We start from the raw sequence: 24,814 nt of genomic DNA on the forward strand, positions 1-24,814 counted from the left end.
TTGTAACAAAAATCTGGGATAGGGTAGAGTATGTTATCAGCACAATTGGGTCAACAACGAAGATAATTCGCATGGATAACATGCGTAAACGGTAGAAAAGGTGGTTTTAAATTATATTATTGTCAAGTTAAAAACAGCTTTCTGAATGCTTATTAAAATATCGAGAAGTTTATTTTGTTCAAAACTCTTGACTTTATGTAATTGGAGTTTTAAATAAAACTTTGGAACTTTTTTTTTAAATCAAAGGAGGACGCTTGTTTACGTTTTATTAGGTTTTAATTAAAATCTTAAACCAACTCTTTTTACAAGAATTACATAAAGATTTTTAGTAGGAATTTCCCATTTTCGCTCATAAAACTCCCAACTAGTAATAAATTTCGTATATTCCAAATTAAGCAACACGTTGGATCCTAACCTGGCCTGACTCGACCCAATTTCATTTCCACCGCCTTTAATTGATTTAAGCATTATCAAGTTATATTAAGAATCTTATTAGCCGGCGTGCAATAAATTTCTCACAATTTCCTTATTTGCTTGGTGTTTTTTTTCAGTGCCTCCAAGAATAAACTACGTGTCGTCGAATGGACGTGTCGAAGTAAAGAAGGGATCATCAGTGCGGTTAGAGTGTAGAGCAAATGGTAATCCTCCACCTAAAATAACATGGTCGAGGAAAAACAATGTCCTGCCATCAGGAGATCAAACACTGGTGACTCCAGTGCTAACACTGGATAAGGTGGATAGGCATCAAGCTGGAGTGTACAAATGCACGGCAAGCAATGGGGTCGGACAAGACGTCACTCAAGACATAAATCTTCACGTTTTGTGTGAGTACGGTCCTTTTCTTTACGCTGCAATAACTCATTGAATATTTTTATCACATTGTTGAGCTTCCGGGAGACGGATGTATCACTTTACGACTGAACCCTTGTCGAAAAAGCTGTGTTTGAAGGAATAAAGTAACTTTAATTGTATTACTTGCTTGACGCAATTTCCCCTGAAATTTAACTAAACAGGTGTACAAAAGCGAGCTGTCGGAGCAGAATAGAACGAAAATTGTTATAGTTTTGGGGTATACAAAGTAACTAAGTGATAATGACGTAAACAAGAGTAGCGGAGGAGTCCCTTTGTCTTGCTTGTATTTAATAGACGGGGCCTCTTCATCAGTCTTGATCTCGAAACGACTTCACAGTTCATATCTACCTTTCGTAGAATCACGCGCGTTTCTTGCGCACGGTGAATGTGAAATGTGTTCCACATTGATTGTCTTATCGCTCGTGCCTAGATTTCCACAGTAAAGTTCTTGCATTTACTCCATATCACGATGGAATTGTTCCTTTTTGTCGTACCCGGACGTCTATTTTGTTAAACAAGTGATAACGAAATCATTTTATATTTCACAGGAAAATTACAATTCATTTAAAGTAAAGGTTGCGATTTTATTATTTTTCATAAGAAAACTAAACACAGCCTGTTTTAATCTACAACATAAACTGACTTTTTTTTATTGGGCGAAGTTTTTCGAAATTTAGTTAATTTAGGATAGCAACTTTGAATTTTACACTAGACTATACAAACCTTATATGGGTGCAAAGCTTGTCAAAAGATCTTTTGATTGGTACAATAATAAATAGAGAGTGCCGTTTGAAAAAAAATAGTTTTTGACATTTGTAATTTGTCATGTTTAAAAAATCGCAATAGGCACATGCCACTGAACAGGTTGTTAAGTAAACGCTTAAAATATGCCACAAACATTCAGGAATCAAACGGCGTTACTTACTGCAAGCATTTAGAAGGTACGAATTTTTAGACAGACCCCTGCATTTCAAAAATTCTGGTAAAAAAGCGCCTCAAATCAAAATTGATAACAGATAAATGAAAACAACCTGTATAAAAGTTATTTGTAATTTAGCGTAGAATCCAAAAATAAAATCAAACTGAGTAGATTCCATTTAAAAAAACATAACTTTAGTGTTTTTTAATATTGGGACCGCAATATTTTTAAAATGTGCAGCAGGAACGCAACTATAATCTAAAGAAAAGAAAAAGTTAGTATCTCCTAACATAAACAAGTTATAGAGCTTTTTCGGACCGTTGGGACAGCTTGTATATATAGAAAATAAATACAAATTAAAAAAAATTAGTGATCTTTATTTTTTTTGTTGCTCTGGCGCACTCACCATTTTTATCGTAAATTTGCCTTTTTTTTTAATCAATAGAAATAAAAATTTGTTATCCATTTGGCTTATTATAAACCACCGCCTCCTTAATGAAATGTATCAATATCCCGCCTGGGCATTTCATAAATAATGCATTCCGGGTTTTTTCTTAGTTACGAGGAAAAACTGAATGATTTTTAATAATTAACGAAAAATAAGGCAATTAATAAAAGCTGGGGAGGAACGATAGAACAAAACAAGATACGCCAGGGAGCATTGATATTATGAGGTTGAACCCTTTAAGCTAAAAAGACTGGATGTGTCAAATAATTTCCCCTGTTTAAAGCGCCAACGGGAATCAGTTGAACTCAAAAGATGCCCAGGCGAGAAAAGGATTATTTCTATCCAGACGGCGATGTTATAAACAATAAAGTATTTTGGTTACTTTTAAGGATTTTGAAGAAGCAGTGGTAAATTGAAACCTATTTTCTTTTCATCTACATCTTTTTCATTTTTTTATTGAGTTAGCAACATTGGGGAATACAAAGGCATAAAATAGGTACAGAATGTCTCAAATTTCATATTTTTATATCATATCTTATATATCTCATTTCATATGTTCAACTTAATTTTAGAATCAGGACAACTCTGAAAATTTTATTGTAGTTTTAATATAGCTTGTTCCAAATCTGGTGGCAAACTGACGTCAAAAATAACTGAATTTTGACACTAAACATATGTTTACTATTAAAAAAAAATATTCATAGGCGTCGTATGAAATAATATTTCAAAACCACTGTTACTCTTTAAAAAATTATAATAAGTAGGTACTCGTACATAAGATGAAGAATGATGAACAAATTATTAAATTGTTAACGCATTAAAAGGATTTTCAAAAATGATATTCCTAACAATCCATGTAATCAAAATTTTTAGAGAAAAAAATTACGCCCATGTATTTTTTTATCATAACCAAGTGGGCGCACTCCAAGTGTCTTTTCTGTCACTGTCAGTTCGCCACCAGGTATGGAATAAGCTCTATCTATATTTCAATGAATTAAAAATGAAAATGCCTATTTAGTAAATAGATTTATTTTATTTATTTAATAGATCTATGTATATGAGGTTGACAGTTTGAGTAGGTAATACAAGTTTATGGATAATATGTCATTAATCATCAGTACTTAGTCGTGCCATTTCCTTTATGTATCCGTAGTCGTGCCATTTCAATCACCGAACCTGTCACTTTTCATGATGTTTTTTTCTGTATGAACGAGTGGAGTATTTTGCCAGTCAAATTTTCTGGTAACTTCGTTTATTCAGAAATCATAACTTTGTGGTCTACTTGACTCCTGAAAATAAGTTAGAAAAGTGACAAGACAGGCTTAAGTAGCAAAAATTTTTGACCCATAAACTTTTTTCTAATTTTGTGAATACAGATTATGACTTTAATCTGTAGATATTGGTCAAATTAGTCTCTGCTGTAGCTAATAATTTTTTTTAAAATCATTTTATTAAATTTAAGAGTTAAGATCCGTCAAGAGAGCAGCTTTTACGTTGCTTAAATGGCATTTTTTTGAAAAGTTTTGAGGAATTCATGAAAATGAAATAATGAAGTGCCAGTTAACATTAATGTGCATTGATCTTGTATGTTTATAAAAAATTCTTCACTAGTGAATCAAATAAACATAATTTTGTCTTTTGGCAACGCGAAATGTGTATGCACGCAAACAATTTAATGTCAAAATTAGTTGTACTTGTAGTTCATTATTCAAATAGTGGTACAATTCGACAAGAGTTAGCTGTCCTTATAAATTTTCAACAAGTTAGTGATCCCGAAAAGGGTCGGATCATTGGCTTACGTGAGAAGTTTGTTCTTTGGAGAAATTGATAATCGTATTGGATGAAATGAAGCAGCCATATTAAGAGATCGCTGTTGATTCGAAAATCAATCAAGATTTAAGAGCTTTTAGAGTTGGCGCAAGTAGCATTTCGTTAAGAGGGCAATAAGTCATGATCACGATTTTTTGCAAACCGGTCGGAAAGCATGTTTCAAGCGGTAGGTGGGTGGTTGACGCTAATTTTATAGATATTAACGGCTTTGGAACATACCGTGTGAAAAGGTGGTAGTTAGAGATGATTTATTGGGTCCGAAGGTGAGAGAATCTTTTGTTTTCACCTTTCATGAGGTCGGCTGTTGAACAGGAGGAATGAGGGTTGCCGGCTGCAGTTAATCATCCGAGTGCCGGCTTTAATTTGGCGGGGCCATAAACCAGATTGAGTGGTGAGCGGCGTTATACATGCCCTGGGAACTCTTAAGCCTCGCCGCTAAAGAACTTGTGCACACTTGTGACTTAAGAGAATATCTACACCCGGGTTCTTATTCTGATAGATCCGGGGGTCGCTAAAGTGGCAGTAAGTCAACCCTTCAGATGAGTTGAGGTTTGTGTTTTCTAATGTAAGGGCGGTTGTCACTTAATGAACCCGGACTCGCACAAAGAACGGATATTCCAGCACGTAAAGTTTTATCCGAGAGCCACAAAACGTAAAACAAATTGTTTTTAATGCTGCAATGCGTTCGAATAAAATTAATTACGTGAAGTATGGTCTTAATGAAATTTGCAGAGTAGTGCTAGTTGCGCGGTAATTATTTAAAGAAAATTGCATGCTGAGGAAATGACTGTTTAAAAATTCGACTCTGCTACATTCGTTTCAGCGAAATGACTATCATCTAAACAATTAAGTGCAAATTACGTGAAAAACACGCTACTAGAGTAACCTTGTAATTTCCTACTAATAACTTTTTCCCAGAATGCAGTCTAATTGAATTTTAATATAATTTTATAGCGAGATAATTACTAGCGTCTTAAAAGGACTCCGAGGAAAATTCTCAAATGTGAATACAAACTAATGTTATCTTTCTACTTAGATTTAATTTTCTATGAAAGTTTCTTTACTTATTTGTAAAGTTGCAACTTTCTTTGTAATTCGACGGAAAGGTTATCCCAATTCGAAAATTCTTTGTACGTGTTTCCAGCAAAGTAAGTTTTTCCACTTTTGTTACTCACTCGCAAACTTCTTTTCACTTTTCCACTCCACGTTAAATATAAATGATTGAAATTTATAAATGTGTGAAGCTGGCTTTAGGATAAATAGGAAGCAAATAAAAAGTAAAAATCTTGTTAAAATGTATAATGCGGCAAAATTCTGCTTCAACGTTTTAATGTACTTACTTAACTTTTCCGCGACATTTCATTAACCAGACAGCTGCAACGCCACGTAAATAGTTTATGGATTTTTTACGAGGACTCTCCCAACACAAGAAAAGATACGAACGTGCTGATTTATGTCAAAAAATCGCAATCAATAAATCTATTAAAACAATAATTTCCTTTTTCCGTGATCACCGATCGTCCAAATCTGTGTTGCATGTGGAGCATACAACAAATAATGTTTAAGAATCTATGTGCAATGTGTTTAATAATCTCAAGTTTGATAGCTTGAAATAAAGTTTGTGTATGCTAGCAGAATTATTGCAGTAATCATTTTCATTTCTTTTTATTTCAAGTTTCAGTGTTATTCAAGCATGTAGTTTATTTCAATGCTCTACACTTGTTACTGTAGTATCATTGTTTGGTTACACATCATGATTAGGCTGTTAACAATGAGGAAGAGTATTGGACAAGCATTGACCACTACAGTCAATGTGTTTACGGCACTAGAATCAACCATACAATAATGACGACCATCTATCAACATCCTCTAAGGTAGATAACATTAAAGGATGATTAAACTGATGGCAATGACAAAGAGCGACGTTTTTCCATAGCTTGGTTAAATTGATGGAAAAGCTATTTTAGAATCAATCAAATGACATTACAAAATGGGAATTTACGTAAATGTGAACCGTGTTTGTATCGCCCAAAAACAATTATCTTAAAAGTAAATCAGATTTAATTACTTCAGGAAATTTGTACGCCTTTCTGCTATTTTTAGACCAAGCTGCCCTTTTTATCCACAAACTCCTACTTTTTGCATTTTTACGATAAAGATTTTAAATAAAGAAAACAACTGTTTACTCATTGTAAACCAAAAGTCACGTTGTTAGCTACGGTAGTTTTTACTCAGTTTATCTACCGTCGCCCCCCTAGGCCACTAATTTTCACTATTGTAAATAAATTCAAACTAAAATTATGAAATATTAATGCAATGTGAAGATGCTGAATAAAAATAGAATAAATAGGGCACTCGGGTATCATTACATACAAGTAGAATAGCTAACTCGACTACGTAACACACTTATGCTATAATAGTATATTGTTTAACGACCATGTAATAAAGAATGACGTTTTTTTGACACGAGCCGAGGGCGAGTTCCGTCAATTTTAAGACAGCTATTTGACATCCACATGTTCGTGTCACAAGAGAGCATGTTAAGCAATGACATTGACCACCAAAATTTAATGCTCGCTATTGTGCCTATAGTTACGTAAATAACAAACGTATTATTTAATGGTCGTAGTTAAATAACTTCTTTGGTGTTCCGTCTAGAAACTGTCTTATTGATGTTATAGGTCATCAAAAAAATTACTAAGTGTTGGCAATATTGGTTATCCAATAACATCTGTGGATAGTATTTCTTAAATGACAAGCGGTTTGATCTCGTAGCAAATATTTGATGTATTGAATAATTTGGCTGACGTCTCGACCCACAAACCGCACTTGCAGTTGAAAAATGACAGTATCTGGCCTTGTGATACAAATAACTATTTTTTTTTTCTTTAAAATCAAGCGTCAAGTTGTTTTGTCACAAACAAAAGTAACACAAATGCTTTTTAAGTGGTGAAGCTATCTGATTTAAATTGGATTAATGTTGTTGACGAAAAATAAATGCAGCTTCGTCTCATGAAATCCTGTAACACTATTTTAGAACTGCAATCGCCGCCGCATTTCTGTTAAATTGAATTTGCTGCAAGTAGCTGGTTGCAAGGCGGCGTAAATGCGTAATTTATTTCTTCTTATTATCACTAAATAAAATTAGCTGTTTTAAGCGTGGAACAAAACACGTTGTAGTGCTAGGGTTGAATCTTATTTGATCAAATTTTTTTGAAATAAATATTTGGCAAAGCGGTCGAGTTTACGACGTCCGTAAATCCTGGTGCATGTTCGGTTTTACTGCACCAGTTCAAGGCTACATCGCATTACTCTTTTCCGTAATTTTATTTGAAGAAGTTACAGGTTGGGAATTTTGATGTGTTTGTAGATAGAGAAGATTAGTGGTGCAACTCTTTGCACGGCACGTTCTAACATGAATGGGGATGAGGATGGTCCCCGAGGTGCGTTATTACTTTATTAACTGACACCGTCTGGGGTAGTTTCAAGTTATCTCAGCTGTCGCACTCGGAATTCTTTAATATTTACGTCTTTCGCACAGTTTCATAAAGGAGCGGAATTCGAAAGCTTTTGAATTTACTTATCTCGAAAAACGGGATGATCGCATTTGAAGAGAGCGTGTAAAAGAGGAGGTTAATGAAAATGGCAGATCGAACAAGGACTTTAGCCTGACTTGAGTAAACATCAAAAAAGTAAAGCACTTATTTTGATAAAATTGATACGGTATCGACAAACAAGAGGCTCACTTCGTGGCTTACACCTCGTTTTTGAACTACTGAAGGCAAACACCTGTTTGATTTTTATATTATGGAGTTATGGCGGGTGGAATTTTTTGATAAAGAGCCCAAACTGTGCTTTGTGCCCAATATAAAACGCGACTTTGTAAATTTTTCAGTTTCAGAGGGTCGATGAATATGAACAATATAAACCGTCGTGAACAGTAAGCTTCCAATGGATAAAAACAACATCTGTCATTACCATTAGATGTACCATTAATTTTACGAGGGAACGGAGACGAATGTTGATCCGTATTGCGTTTGTCACTCAGAAAGAGAAATAAAAGGAGACGAGCAATTCGAGACACGACTATCTAAGAGAAAGCTGTGTTCACATAATTAGCCAAATCTTAGCACACCTTGAAGGGTTGTAGAAACAGCCAGTGAGACTTATTCAATTCCGTTAATTAGAAAAAATACGACGGGAAGAAATTTTAGCAATGCTTTGAGAAATTATGTTCGCGAAAGTAAATTAGGACGGAAGGAAAAAGTTTATCCGATCGCAAGTGCATTCTTAGACTCACTTTTAAAACTTCAACTGACAGTGAAAGATAAGTCTTTCTGATAAAAATAAGCATTTCCTTTGTACGGATGCTGTAACCCAATTCTTTTATTAGGCAGAATGGTTCGATAATAAAACTTTTATATTATTTCCTAAAGAGATAAAATTTTACTTTAATGAAACTTTATAAAAATGCAATCGCGTGCTATCGCTTTGTTCTAAACGAGCCTGACGTCCCTTTTGCTGATACACTTTTAAAAATATTATGAATGATTTCACAATAACAAATGGACAGCAAAGTAGCTTTCATTGATTTTTTTCCCCTATTGTTACAACACAGTCTGGTAAGTTCGCCGCAACAAAAACAAAATAATTAGTTTCCCCAACTAAAAACCAGTGACAGATTCATTCACATTTAATTCACCAAAGAAAATTTAAAAAAGTTAATGTCAAAATGCGGTCAGTGCTTCTGAAGGCGTTCTAGTTTCATAATGTTTCGAACAAACTGCGAAACTTTTTCAACCCCTAATTAATATTTCTTTCGCTGTTAATCTTTCATTATAAAAATTTAGAATTGTCTCCTATAAGCTCGAACAAAGTTTATGTTGTTGCTTTTAAGACAAATTTGATTCGTTATATTTAAAATAAAGTGGTTTTAGTGTCGCTCGGGATTTGTGGGGTAAAAATTGCATTGGGATTTGTGGTCTCTTCTCGGGTCAATTTTGCACGCATTTACAAGATTTTGCTTCTATACATTATCGAAATATGCATTTCTAGGATATTACACAAGTTTTGCTATGAAAACGAAATAGTAAAGTCCTTCGTATAATTTAAGACGGTGAGAGTTTAAATCAGGTACACAAAGCGTCTCAATATTTGTTCGAGTAGATATTTCAAAAGTTTATTTGCTTTGCATCGTAATGTGCGTTTTATGTTTTGTTATGAATGGAAGGATGTGAAATATTTTATAGCATGATTATAGGTTTTGGATGGAAAGAGATGTAAGCTGAATTGGTTCATTTCAGAGAAACGACTTTTTTATTTTTATCTATCAAATGTAAAAATATATAAAATCAAACTTTTTCGGTATTAGCAGTTGTTGATGCATTTGAGCACTGTAGTGTCTTTGTTTGTGTCAGTTTTTATGGCTTTATTGCGGTGTCTGTGATGAGTACAGTAATGGTAACGATGGCAATATCAAACATGATTGCGATAAATTTTATTGCGGGTTTAATTGATCGTAGGCGGATGGAGGTTGATTGGTCCCTCTAAAAGAAAATTACGTCTAGGGGGCGCCGCCCGAGGTTGTCATTTGAAGTAGGAACAGTAGACCATTAAACCGTAACAACGAACATTGCTATGGCAAATATGGACTTGCATTTATGTTCCATAATAAAATAGTTGCGATAGCAATCTTCGTCCTGCTGCGATTCAAACAAATGTCAGAATAACGGTCATAAATAATTCCGTCCAGTAGTGAAAAGGTTGCCCCTGCCACCTCATAAACTTTATAATTAGATTTTCGACTCAATTAAATTAGCGACTATATATACAATTGGATTCATTGTCTGCAGTTGGTCTTTGTTCCGATTTTAAATAAATCACGCCACCGAGAGAAATGTTATTATCGATGCGTTTTGTTCGCGATCGGAAGTTGGGATGTAGCTGCATGTGATAGTAAGTTCGATACTAAACGAATTTCAAGTCAAAGGCAGGAAGATTCTCAAATTAATTATATCATGATGATATACAAAGCAGTACATCCATCTATAGGAATCAACTCTCCTGGGAGCTAAATTTAAATCGAGACGAAAACACATTTACATTGAGGGCGAGAGAGGGAAGTGAAAGTTCTGTAAGCGACACAATTAAATTAACAAATGGGAGAATTCCCATACAACTAATCCCAGAAAAGTCCAATTATCGCAATGCCAAAGTCTCACGAGGTCTAATTACGTTAGGTCTTATGCGACCCCACCTATACAAATCAGGGCGCCTTCATTACATTGATCTCAAATCCGTATTACCGCACGTTGCTTATGTTAGGGGTTTATGGGAATTTATGGAAACCCTCGATCTGCGACTGCTAATTCCGACATGACGAATGACGTTAGTCTACTAACATTTCGTAGAGAAAAGTTAAACTAATTCATAATTCTCATATTATCAGTCATCAAATTTTAAGACCATTTTAACGCAGTTTGGAAAAATCTTAATTTGTTTTGCCAATGTTTAGTATTTTTGACTTGAAAAATTTACTTTAAAAAAGACAAACAGGCGCAAGAACTATAAACACAACATATTTTTTCAGAGAAAGGAATTACGTATAATAAACTTTGAAAACATTTACCAAGGACCTATGACACTCATTGTCTGAAATATGATTTCTAAAGTTTTCTGTTTCCAATCGAATGGAAAAGTAGTGAGTAGGTTTTATTTTCCCGTGAAGATAAACTTTTTTCTACCGTCGACTTACTCGAATCTTCAAAATTCTTTCCAGACATAGATTTAACGCTAAAACTTACTTTTGAGAATTCTACTAACTGCACCAATTAAGTGTGTAAAAAAACAAAAGTTTGTTTCAAACCAACAAATCTTTTATGAAACATATATTGATTTACTTTTAACAAACTTTTCTCTTTTATCTGTTGCTGCTAATTTTATAATAAGTGTTTCTTTTATTCCACTGTCAAAATTTAATCAACACTTCGGGTTACCTAAACTAAAATTTTGCGACTGGGACTAGAATAATTTATTTTTCCTAATATATCATCAATTGTAAAAAGTAGAGAAATTGTTCTATTCACAAAGACGTATGTTCACTTAGTGTGTAGCCAGAAATGCAAAAGATTTGTAGTTTTGATATCTTTTTTGAAAATGTTCAAAATGTATGTAAGTACCCACGGTTTGCTTGCAACTTGAGCATTTTTTAGACGATAATGTACATTTAAAAAAATATGTTGCAGAAATGCATTTTACCATATTTTGAAAATAGAGGCATTAATCTTAGAATTTAAATTTATTAAATACTATTAAAAACTACGAAACGCATTTTGTTAGTTGTAACAAAAAAAATCTAACTGAAAGCTATACAGGATCGCTAAAAAGTATGGATACAGTTAAAGATTATAAAAACTATTGATCAAAACTTATTGAAATTTGGTACATGGTTAAAAGTATTTAAATTCCACCGCCTCAGACATTTATCAAACTTTTAACTCCATTTGTTCTGGGGATACAAGGCTAACTTGATTTTTTTTAATGTCACGAACGGTCAAATTTAATATTTTTAGGAAGAGCATTTTTTTCTGAGTTCTGTGATGTAACACTTGTATTTTTAAAAAATTAGGGAACTAATTAAATTTTGAAAAATGTAATTTTTTCTTAGCCTTGTAAATGTTGTCTTTATTTATTGTTAGCTCTTTGCCGCCGAACTTTGACCAAAAAATAGGTGAACTGTTTCGCAAATTTCAACGTGCTCTGCTAAACCGTTCTGAAAATATTTAGCTGAATTTATATTTTTTAGCGACCCTGTATAATAATAATCAAAACATAGCGTTAAATGCTGTGTCGAAAGCTACGAAACAAGCCATTTTGCATTGTACTTCTTGATAATGGTGTAGAAAATCACAATTCATTTTAATTAGCTACATTTTACCTTTATGGGCTACTCGATTTCTATTTCTATAGTTTATCAATGTGTTCGTACATATTATAACCACTTAGAGAAAATATTATCAGTTTCATATGACGGGAAACAGTAACAAATTAATTTGTACTTTATTTTATTTTCCACTCAATTAGTTATTGCAAATATATGAGTTTTGTAAACAGTACGGGGCAATAATTTTCCAAATACCAATAAAACGATCCATTTGTTATTGTAATTTTTATTATATTTATTATTTAAAGATTACACATGTATCACAAAGGTATCATTACAATGTTATATGGGCTATTGTTTTTTTGCATTTATTAAATACACTATTATCGTAAATTGTGTATGACTGCAACAAATTGAAATATTTTGCTTTTGTTGTGTTTCAATTAATCTTTTTGTTGGATGAAAATAATTAAGCAAGACGACAATGCTGGAACGAAGTGTCCCAATGAAACTGTGCAGTAGTGATGTGGTTATCTAATCTACCAAACGCTATTGCCCTCAAGTTAGTTGCGAAAGACATTCAATTTCACAAACTATAACAATTGTGGAACTTCATGCCACACGTCTGTTTATTCAGTTAAAGGAAATGATTGTGAATTCTAATGAAGAAAATTTCATCAACATCCGCTTCCAGATTATTAATAAAGTGCACACGCTTCAGGAAACAAAAACTGCTTTCCATTTCACGTCAGAAAACAAGTCTTAAACTAAAACTTTCATCACAATTTGCTAAAATAAACTTTTCATCCTTCCTGGCTCCTGCCGGAGGAATATAGGATGACAACAATGGCAGTCTTGTCAAGATGATAAATACATTTTCGAGCAATCATCTAGTTATTCGCGCCTTTTTTGAGGATTAAATTTGAAGTGAAATTCGTCTAATTATTACTTGATTAATGATCGACCTAGGGAGATATTGTTGGCATAATTAATGTTTTCTAAACAGAATATTAGCATTATGTTCAGGAAACACGGCCGCCGCTTTGATCCCCTTGACATTTCCACAACACACCAGAAAAGCAATCAAATATTGAAAGAGAAAAATTTCGGAAGTAGGCGCATTGTCAACAGATGGTGGCGCTCTTACACGTGCTGCGGGAATTCGTTAAGTATATCACGATCAATGCTCAATAGCGAAAAGTATTCCCAAAATGGCCCGTGTTGTAACTCTGCGAGTTGTACGTTAAGTTAAAAAGGCTACATCCCTTTGGGAAAGCCTGCTTTTAGCGACCAATCACATCCTAATATACTTATTGCAACGATAAAAGCCCCTCTTTTATCAAATATGAATGACTCAATATGACCCTAAATGATGTCCTAAAATATATGAACTCTTGTCCGATCTCTTATCCGACACATTAAAAATTAATTCCGCTGCTAATTACACGTTGCACTCGTTGCAGCTTGCTTAACTCGCTTCTAAGAACATGACTACATCATCCTGCGAATCTCATCAGCAGGGCTTAACTTTCCTAGAGCAGACTTGTTTGACTTTAACTTAGTCTCTTACTACTCCGCTTTGATAAATTTTACTAAAAATAAACAAATTTCAACTTAAAATTAAAAATCTCAAATCGAATTTATTTATCAATTTTGCGTTAGAGGAAACCACTCTGGCTCCTCGGGTGTATTCTATTACAGGGATTTGCTTGTGCACCCGTTTAATGAATATGTGGTATCAAGTGTGAATAAAATTCGTAACTCCATTTGCAGAATAAGCAGTTTGGTAAATTAGTTTCCAGCTGATTACAATCACGAATTTGCAAATTCATATTTTAACTTGCGATGCATTTGTTACTCCAGTTAAGACTGTTGAGAAGCTATAAAATAGAAAACTGTGGCTACACAGCATACATGAATATTTATGAAGACAAGTCGTAAAAATAAAAAAATAATGACGCTAAAAGTGAGGGCTCCTGCGGCCTCCTATGCATTGTAATAGAGTCATTATTTAGTATTTTATGGTAAATTCATTATTACTCATTACACTTAATTTTTCATAAGTACGTACAGGTTTTCACAAGGTGGAGCATAACTTAAACGCTAAATAAATGCAAAAGAATATTTAAGTAATATAATTTTTTGAAATAAATAATTTTTGGTAATAATATCTACAATAAAGAGAGAAAGAAATCAAAACTTATGATTTATGACTTTTATAATTAAGTGTAATGGATTTTTAACGGAGAGTTACGTTTAGACTCAACTGACGTATAGCACCTCTAAAATCTTTGTAAACATCGAAACGATTAAATTTAACTAAAACTTAGTCGTACCTGAAACTGGAGTTTAGAGAAGGTGAATTTTCCTTGTAATGCTTTTTTATTTATTATTTAATACTGGGCGTTGTTGGAAAAGAACTGTTTGGAGATGCCATCCAGAGAGTGCCTTTCCAACTAGCTTTTATACAGTGGAGGGGAATGGGGAGGTTCGATTTTAATTAAACACAGGTGATTGAAATGAGAAATTTATTTAGTAACTAAAACAACAGTAAGAACAGAAAAAACATGTAATTTTACAAACGAATTCTAACTTGGACCTAGTGAACCCGCTAGGGCTACCTTGGAGAAGAGGTCCTCCGTGAGTGAATTTGAGGGGAGATGTCCCGTCGGTTGTTTTCCTGAATAGGTCCAGGAAATGATACCATCTGGAAGAGGCCCCAGATGTTAAGCCCTTACCACGGAAGAGATTCGGTGGCCCGTGTCCAGTGATGAACTCGGGTCCCAGAAGATGTCCTGGGGTAGGTGTGGTTTAATGACGGAAGAAGGTCCCGTCGACCATATTCTTCAAAGATGTCCAAAGAGTACAGTCCTTCAGGAAAGGTCCTAAAGTTAGTGATTTCGTTCGAAGAGGTCCGGAAGGAGACTCAAATAAATCTGCTTTGAAGTCAGCAATTCCTATAGTAACAAAGCACTTTGTTTATACAGGGTGTTTCACATAACTTTACGAGGCTTGCGCCTAATGTATGCACCCAAATATACAAAAGTCACAGAACACCGGATACAAAAAATACACATTTAATTATTTAATTTTTGGAAACCCATGACAGTAGTTGTCAAACTAATCACTGTTTCATTAATAGTCATAAACTGCAGTTTTTCAGAAACAATTATCATTTGTTCTATCGCGAGACGCCATGAATATGATTGTAGTTTATCTATCTTAATCACTAACTAACTAAAACGTTGTAATTTTTGTAATTTTTGAAAGGGTGAACAAACTAGAAAAATTATCCAATTTTTCAAAATTTGTAATCGAGTTCGTATCGTAATATGTATTATTGATTGCATCTTACAGGCGCAGGCCTCGTAAAATTACGTGAAACACCCTGTATTTTTATTGATTTCTGAGTTCACCTCTCATTGGTTTATTTTTAAATAAAACGCAAACACAACATATCATTTATTCAAAGAATTCTTACACCATTTAATTAATTAATTGTTTGTAAAATATGCTACACATATTTCTAATACCAAACAAATACTGGATTCAAAATTTTATTACATCCTCAAAAGTTGAAAGCATAAAACGCTATTTATTTCAATAAAATCGACAAAGTTTTCTTAATAGCCGGATGAAAAATTCATGCGTTGTGAATTGTCTTCCCGCGTTGTCAATCCGCATGAATATTAATCAACCTCTCAATAAATTATTACATTTTCTATGAAAACTTGAGAATTATTCACTAGATGAGTAAATAGCCGGCCGACAAATCGCAACTTGCGATCTAAAATGCAAGCTGCCTTTTGATACGCCTTCTTTCCAACGTTTCTCAGACGTCTCACCATTTACGGTCAATTTAATTTTTCTATATCTGGTGCAACTGGCGGCGTTAAGAAAAATTCACACTGTAATACACAACGAGACGACTTGGTTTTATCTCTACGAAGTATGTAAAATCGTTATTTTGGACCATCTTGCAGGACTGCAACGGTTATGAATATGGAAGACCGGTGTAAAACTCACCAGTGCATGTGCTCTGGAGCTCCCTTTTGCCAAGATTTTGTAGATTATTTCATGTAATTTCTGAAACGAAATTTATGCTTGCATACGGCATGCCACGTACTTCGTGCACGAAATGAAACGAAATATTTATTTTCAAGGAAGACTTTTGATGATCCTCCGTTCCCTAGAGCATGAACTATACTTGCATTAACAAGCATAAGTTTATTTAACAAAATTTATCACAGTTATTTCAATTATTAACAAAGATTCAAATTAAAGCTACAATAAAACACTTTTAATCTGATTAATCAATACTGTTGACTATTTATAACAATATTGCAAATGACAATTATGAAATTTTGATTAACATTAAAATATGGCAAATTTATTTATAGGAAAAAAATAAACGCTAAGTTATTAAACTAAGTGCTAAGTACATCTGCTAAGCAAAAATACTAAACGCTAGGCTAAAACACTAAACACTACGTAAAAATACTGTACGCTATAAGTAAAAATACTGTCAAAAACAAAAGTAAATTAAAAAAAAATTTGTTGTCATTGCTGAGGAATGGTGAAAACAGACATGAACAATTCTTTTACCTAGAAAATGAAGTGTTTTTGTTGCAGTAACATAATAAAAAATGCGTAACTTCCAATTATTGCAAGTAGGTATAGTTGTTTAGTATTGAAATATCACCATAGTTAATAATAATAATAAATGGCAATAACATGCGCAGGCGTCAAACATACAGTTATCATCGAACGGAGCCCTAGACAATAACAAAAATGTTTAAAAAAATCTATCTATAAAAATTTCGAAGTTATGAGAGTTTAAATTTTGCATTTTGATTCTATTTATTTCTGTTGGAATTTTTTTTTCTTCTATTTTGCATTTAGAATAAGTCAATTCCAACACCCAAATGACGTCATTTGAGTGCTTTAGTAAGTTGTTGGCGTTAATTTAATTTTAGTGACGGACTTTCTTCACAATTCAATTTCAAATGTGAAAATAAGAATTATTTTTATTTTTTACAGCCACCTAAAATTATTCCACATAAATGTCGCCAACCGTTGCAAAATTCTCTAGAATAAAAAAAAATAAAATTTTCCTCTCTTAATTTATAAAATGATATAAAACGGCAAAATAGAAAAAATAGTATAAAGCACTTGTTGCAGAAGGTGCTTCAAGCACTCATGTGTTTCTCAACTTTGTGCTTGCAACTTACTACTACTATTTTGCTACAGGATATTAGAAGAGGAAACAAGAAAGCTGTATCCTAAATTCTAACTCTGTTTAATTTTATTTGTGGCTTTTTTTGGCAAAATTTTGGTACTTTCACTGAATAATTATAAAAAAAACATATACAAGATCATTAGTATCATTAAATAAACATAACAAAATGTCAAATGTCAAAAAATAAAAACCTAAAAAATGTTAAAATTTTTTGACAGATAGAATTTTCGTTACATTTTTTTAGTACTCTGGCGGACTACCCAATTACTCCTTTTCAAGGCGTTGCCCAACTTTCCGGACAGCCTGTATGTAGACATATGTTAAGTCAGTGATTTTGAGTGTTTAATGCCTTAAAAGATAAAAAGTTACACTTTATTACACATAGTAAATTTTATTTTAATACTTAACATTTAGATTATTTCACTTAGCATTTAGAATATTTTACTTAGTAAATCAGTATTATTTACTTAGCACTTTATTATTACTAGCTATTATTTATTAAGTTTAATTATGAACTATTTTTGTGAAACATTTTTTTTTCAAATTTTTTATTTTATATTTACATTTTTGTCTATACCTAATTTTTTAATATTGTTTTATATAGTGGATTTTATCAATTTTTTTTACAATTTTTGTCTAAATGAGAATAGTTGCGAATGGAGAATGCATTTTCTGTTCTCTTTTGCTCTTTAAAAGATACGGAACTGTGTGACCATATTTCTCTCGTGGAAACTATGTCTGCCTTTTTCAATTTAACTTTGCAATTAAAAGCCATTCAACCGATAAACCAACAGAGAGCGTTCACCGTAAACCTTATCTAAGAATATGTATCAGTAATTAGTGCATTTAATCGCACCGGTGTGGCTCCAAATCTCCGGAAAAAAGCCAGAACAAAACTCTTGTTTGAACATTTAATTGGCAGGAAAATCCTCTGTCGGGAAAATGTGTTCGACCGAACAATGTCTGTCTCTGTTGGTTTTACTGGCCTGAGAGTGGATCAGCTTATCGGACTAATCGTAGCCCGAGGGAGCGGTTAGTTCGCGATACTCCCGCCGTGGCAAAAACCGACCTGATTTATAACTCTCCTGCGGAGTAAACACCACTAACTAGGATCCTCTGCCAGGTACATCTGCACATTCGGCCGATCCCTTTCTGACTTACGACGATCCACAATCCCAAAATTCATCATGCGGACTTAAGTGATTCCGATTGAAAAAGTTCGATTAAGGCGCCGCCGAACGAAGGAATTGCGCCCTCGCGCGATATTAAAAACATAGCTCATTTTTACAAACGGCCCTTTCCAAAAGAGAGTATATACGATCCTGTTTATTTTTTCGCCGAGACGGTTATTATGTGCGAAATTATTCACAAGCCTAGTTTATGTCGGCCTTAAATTGCTCAACTTGCAATTTGTTGGCAAACAAAATTTGAAAAATAAAGCAACATTATTGTCAGTTGTTCTGTAATGATTAACAGTTACTCCACATACACTTAAAATAGAATGTTTATTTCGATTTTGGCCTCATATCAAAATTTCGAATTAAACTTTTAAAATTTCTATTCTGGTCACAGAAGTAAGCCAACGAAACAAAATTTAACTTCAGTGTTACACTCTGTAAAATTTATTTACTATTTCAAAACCATCTTGTATATTACATAATAGGATCAAGTCACACTTAGAATTTAAAAAATCTTAAATTTTACTTATAATATTGCTTATTAAAACATTCACTCATTTATCATTACGTTTTTGGACAAAATTGGCTCTAACGGCTCATTTTCGACAAGTGGTTTATTTGCAAAAATTTTCAAACGCAATGACCGTTATCCTAACGTTTGACAACATCGTTTTGAAACAGCCTATATTTACCATTGAAAATAAATAATACTTTTTCATAGAATTGAAAAGGCAAAAGTAGTATCTAATTTTGGGACACCTGTATTTGAAGATCAAAAGAGTTTTTCAAGTACACATTTTAATGAACAAAATTCTAAAATACTATGTATTATTAAAATTTCAATTTTGTTTTTACTACTTGCTTGCGGTTCTTTTAATACTCTCTTTAGATTTTTCTTTCAACATCAAGCAGCTTAAATCTTAACTTCTAACGCTATAGTTTACATTTTTACGTTTACATCTGTGAAATTTTTTGATTCTTTAGTAGACATTTTAAAGAACGCAACATCATCATGCTTGATGTTTTAATAGTCAAAAGGCAACTATACTTTTAAAAGTATCACATTACCAAACGTCACAACAATCCCTAAATCGATAAAAGTAAAAAAAAATGTTTAAAAATGGCATAAAGAAGGCAAAAAATAGTATAAAAACTTGTTTCATAAGACCTTGAAGCAGTTGTACTTTAAAATAACTCGTGGCTACGCCACTGAAACTTGTTTTTTACTATACTACTCCTATATTTTACTTTTATTAAGTTCTTGATTTTTTAACTGCTTGACTGTGGTCCTACGTGTACAAATTTATGCGTTTATGTTGACACAATTACCTTTTATATTACTTACTTTGTCTTTTATTTAATTTTAATAATATTTTTAAGATGTGTTTCCAAAGAATTTCTAAAGTTTTTCTAACCCTTAACGATCTTCTGATTTCTCTTTTTTTTAAGTTGGATTAAATGCGTTACTGTATTTTCACGTAGTTACCTTTTATTACATTAATGGATTAATTCTCACATATTTTTTAATATTGTTAAAAACAGAGACTTTAGTCAGGTGCATTAGCTTTACGTGTTAAAGAGTTAGGACGTAAATAATAATCGATCATATTGTTTTCTATTTCTTCGGTCGAGTCCATTTATGTTTTTTCCTCTAAGATAAATTTGTTTATGAATCTTGCTCACGAGGGAGAAATATGAAGTCGTTTCTTCAGTCCGTCCAAGTGAAAATCGATAAGGCAACATTTGCAAGCGATTTGTATTACAAGCAATGCATAGTCGGAGAAAATCGAACCCTCGCAATTATCCCCGAGTATCCTTTGTGTCCTCGCAAGCTGTGATCAATTCTCATTCGACCTGCAGCTGCAATTACAAGGACGAAGGAATTCACAAAGCATAAGATTTTCCCCTCTTTGACCTAATTGCGTTTTTTTTTGGGACATAAAACCTGGGTAAATGCTGCAGATGCGTGACCTGAGAGATATTTTAAATAAAACTTGGTCACTTTGCAGGGAATGTTTATTTTGGTTGTTTTAATGAGTTTTTATGGATGAAACGATGTGTGAGACTAATGAATGAAGGTGGCTTAATTATCGGATATCAAATAAACGAATATATTTTCACGTCATGCGTTAGAACTTTGTTTCGAAGGATGAATCGTGAATACACATTCGGAAACGTTTAATTGCATTAGTTCTGTGTCTGTTAATCATGAAATTGAGCTGAAACGTGCAGAAGAATTTCAACTTAGGAAGTTACCTTCCTAATTAATACATGTATCTTATATCTAAATTCTATTACCTAGGGCTGTACTGCAACTTCGAGGTAAATTTTATTGACATCTCACTAAATTTATTTACTTACCTAACATTTTAAACTTTGCTCGCAAACAGGTTTTAATTAGTTTAAAACTTCAAACTCAAGCCATAAATTAACCAAGTGCTTTTTTACTATGCATCACGTGGACCAAACATTGAATTAAAGATAAATTACTAAATTTAACTTGTCATAATTTTTTTTTGTATAGGTACCACAATTTCAAAATTTTTAGTAATCAATAATTTCTCCCACGCAGTAACGTTTCACATCTTTGTCATTTGACTCTCGATAAATTATTCCGAAGCTTTACCCCCAACTCCTAAGCTCCATAATTATGTCATTAAAAATTAAAGCTGAAAACTAGATCGCATTCATAACCAAAACAGCTTTTACATTAATTCATGATCAATAGTTGTAAATTGTAATTTTCGCCTCTCGTGTTCGAAATTTTCGATAGATTCAAAAAATTAGAAAATGTGTGCTTTGCGTGCCCTGTCTTCGTTGCAACGTGCTTGAAAACATCTTATCAACATTTCAACCTTCGTCAAAACCGAGGTAATTCTATCTGTTTAATAAAGCTCCGACAGCTCTGTTTTCGCATTATCGAAAAAGACGTTCGTGTAATTCGCGTCTGGTTTAGTAGCACGTGTCATCGTTGACATGTGAGTTGAACGAGTCTTTTGTGCGGTTTCTCAATAGCACAACATCTTATAGTGTCGAGTACCCCCTTTAGCATCAATAAACTTTTCCCTAACGTGACCAGCATCACAGGTTTTTTCTTGCGATTAACATTATTGTATGGTGAAGGAATTTTCCCCGATGAGATAAATTACAATCCGGTTTTTCTCCGGGCCCATCTTTTGACAGTAGAAAACTTTCAAAATAACGCAACATTATCTATTAATTACGTCTTTTTCAATTTCAATTACAGCACAATATGTATAGCTGTCACGTTCAGAACGTTGCATTCATTTACGTCGTAAAGTAGTTCAACTACCAATCATTTCAACTCGGATGTATGCAATATCAGTTATCTGTCAATAGTTAATAGGATTTGATAGAGAATTATAAACACATTATTCGATAATAAATAGTGATTTTGGGGTCGCATACGTTTATATGCCTTTGTTATAAATCACAGACTTGGTGTACAGATTAAATTTTAGTAATATGTTACCGATTCGACATATTTGTCTCATCTGGAATAATCGCACTAATTTTTTTAAATTTTAATACGATATGTAATCTTGAAGGGTTATAGTCTACTCTGAGATACTCATTAAAGGACCCATTTCACTAAACTGACCCTTTAAGCAGGGTTTTACATTCGGGATCATTATCAATAACAATGAAATCTCTAAGGGACAGCTCTAGGACCTCAGAGTTAATTGGAAATCTTAGTATAAGAATGTAAGTAATATAGACACTCTGTTTTTGAGAAAGCTTTCGAAAATTAATGCGCCATTTTACTATTAAGTGTCCAGGTCCGATTTACAAAAAGCGAATGAAAGTTTATTTTAAGATTCAACTAGTTCGAATTAAGTTGTCATTTAAATATTTTGTAAATCAGCCCTGATTTTTTTTTAATTTCACACTGTTTAATGTAGCTTATTTCCAACATTTTACTTATAATTTTGTCAATGAGGTCAACAGGTTGTAAAAGATTTTACCAGTGAATGTTTTATGTAAAAAAAAACTAAATAAAATTGTTTGTTAATTGTTAATCAGCAAAACTAATGTCTAGTGCTGAAGTGAATTCGAATGTCGAATGTATATATATATATATATATATATATATATATATTTGTTGTTCTGAGATAAAGATTCTTAGATTGGTCCGAATCTTAATGTTCTATCTAAATGGGGATCAAAATAAAACGGATTATTATGTAAAGTACGTAAGGGAGATACACTCCCCGTCTTTTAATGTTTTTTTTTTCAATATTTCAGAAACTATTTTATAAAATTTGGTATAGGTGATAATAACCTTTATACACCTACTTGAATTCAAAGATAAAATGTCGAAATTTTTAATTATGGGCGTCTTAAACTGAGGAGTATAGGTTAAAAATATAGTATAGATAGTATAGAGTAACTATTTTGGCTGTAGTTTTTTGCCACTTTCAGGAACAAAATCTTAAAGTCCATAGTTTCTCACAAAAAAGAGGTCTCTTGCGTTGTTTCAATACAAATTGCCGTTTTTGAGTAAAATTAGTTGAAAATGTATCTTACAGAACTTAAACAGCATAAAAATTTAAAATTAAATTCGTTTTACTCTATATTCCTTCAGTTTTCAACGCCCCCTAATTACAAATTTTGAAATTTGATCTTTGAATTTGTTTAGATGTATAAAAGTTATTAGCTGTACCAAATTTTGTAATTTTAACTATTCTGAATTACTTGGAAAAATCCATTAAAGAACGCACTCTTTTCAGGGGGCGTAGCTCCCTTACATAGTATTTTCAATATATTTTCATACAATACGTTTGTCTTAGAATTAAATAGTCTATCACCTGTTTAAATTTCTAACAATAAAAACGAAACATACAACAATAAATACGAAACATGAGTGTATACTCATATTTGCAACAGCATTTTAGTCAACTCGTTTTGGGAGGAAAAAAAGGATTTTAAATAATATTTTAGAATAAAATATTTGCAACAGCTTTTTAGTCAACTCGTTTTGAAAGAAAAAAAAAAGGATTTTAAATAATATTTTAGAATAAAATATTTGCAACAGCTTTTTAGTCAACTCGTTTTGGAAGGAAAAAAGGATTTTAAATAAAATTTTAGAATACAAAATTCTTTTTATATTGATTTTCTATCAGTAGCACGGAAGCAAATTTAATTCAAGCTTTTCTAGCTAAAGGGCGTTATTTAACGAATAATTTTAAATTTAAAAAAAATCTAGCAGTTACATTAATCAGAAAAATAGTGAATTTCATTGAAGCTGACGAGCAATAACGTTCTCCTTAACCTAAATGAAATAAGTTTTAAAATCACTTCACAACTAGTTTCCAATATCGTTTAATGTCTAGTTCGCTGGCTGTTATGGAGGTCATATTACAGGCTGCAAAATGTATTTTTCTTTCAAGACTCCATTTATTCGCTGATACACTTAATTAAACGTTCAAGATAAGAGTAAAAGCAGCTCGAACCATTTAAACACCAACCATAAAAGTTTTCATATTTATATAGCGTGTCGTCGAGCTAATTCTACGTTGTGAGTCTTTCTCCATCATTGTTTATAACTTGAGTCATATGTATCATGTACGTGTAACATTTATCGGCTCGAATAAATTACGGAGTCGGTCCCGTGTCTGCAGTGTGCGACCTGCATGCATCGTACTAACTGTAAACAATTGCACTTGCACGAACATGATCATACATCACCCTTTATCTACATGCTGCGACGCTAAAGAGCCGCCCGACCTAAACCCGCCCTGCCATTATTGAACTATCATCAACCAACTTGCCAAGAATGACTCGATAGTTCCCAACTTCAAACTCTCAGATCTGCATCAAGATTGCGCCTCTTGTTCCTGCAAATATTTGCCAACTTTTTATTGACATTCTTATGCAGACGGACCTGAGTGCAGGATAAAGCTGAAGCTGCACTTAAGATGGCTGCTTTTAAGTCGCCTTGAAGTCAGCTTATTTCGAAAATGTCACAATAATTCCAAGCCACGTCGATTAAGTATTCTAATCGGGAAAGGGCGGCGATAGGCTGGAGCAGTAAAGGTGCTCGGTTTAGAGCCTGGACCTTGCCTGTCTGGAATCATTGATGACTCAGACACATAAAGTAGGGCCCAGTAGGCCACTACTAACACCGCATATTATTAACTATTTAACACGAGCTGAATCAAAAATCGCAAGATGTGACTCGGATGTACGAACAACGTCCACAAATCCTTATTTTTAGCTTTTTAAAATTCGGATGAAATCGATGCTTCTGACGGGTCAGCGACATGAAACCCTGCCTAATCGCCCAAACAACAATAAGGTCAGGGGTCGCCGTTGTGAGCTGTTCTATTAAGCGAACAAAAGTGATTGATTCGGGTGTCAATTTTTTTAACATACTAAGACAGATGATTTGAAATTATCCCACGAATATCGATTTTTCAAGTAAAAACTAGCTTTATATTAAATT

The 24,814-nt window shown here is 33.1% G+C and overlaps 1 protein-coding gene across 3 annotated transcripts in view; it reads left to right on the forward strand.

Annotated features, from left to right (window-relative positions):
* Nucleotides 1–24,814, forward strand: part of LOC123014089 (limbic system-associated membrane protein) — a 183,597-nt gene that overhangs the window by 123,159 nt on the left and 35,624 nt on the right. For all 3 annotated transcript variants that reach the window (XM_044412971.1, XM_044412972.1, XM_044412970.1), the window contains one exon: nucleotides 552–824. In XM_044412971.1, the coding sequence (XP_044268906.1) occupies nucleotides 552–824 (273 nt within the window). The remainder of the gene's footprint in view (nucleotides 1–551; nucleotides 825–24,814) is intronic.

The sequence above is a fragment of the Tribolium madens genome, unplaced genomic scaffold, assembly GCF_015345945.1.
Source record: "Tribolium madens isolate multiple individuals breed KSU strain unplaced genomic scaffold, Tmad_KSU_1.1 Scaffold_97;HRSCAF=244;Tcas5.2_LG3a, whole genome shotgun sequence".
In the NCBI taxonomy this organism is placed as follows: Eukaryota; Metazoa; Arthropoda; class Insecta; order Coleoptera; family Tenebrionidae; genus Tribolium; species Tribolium madens.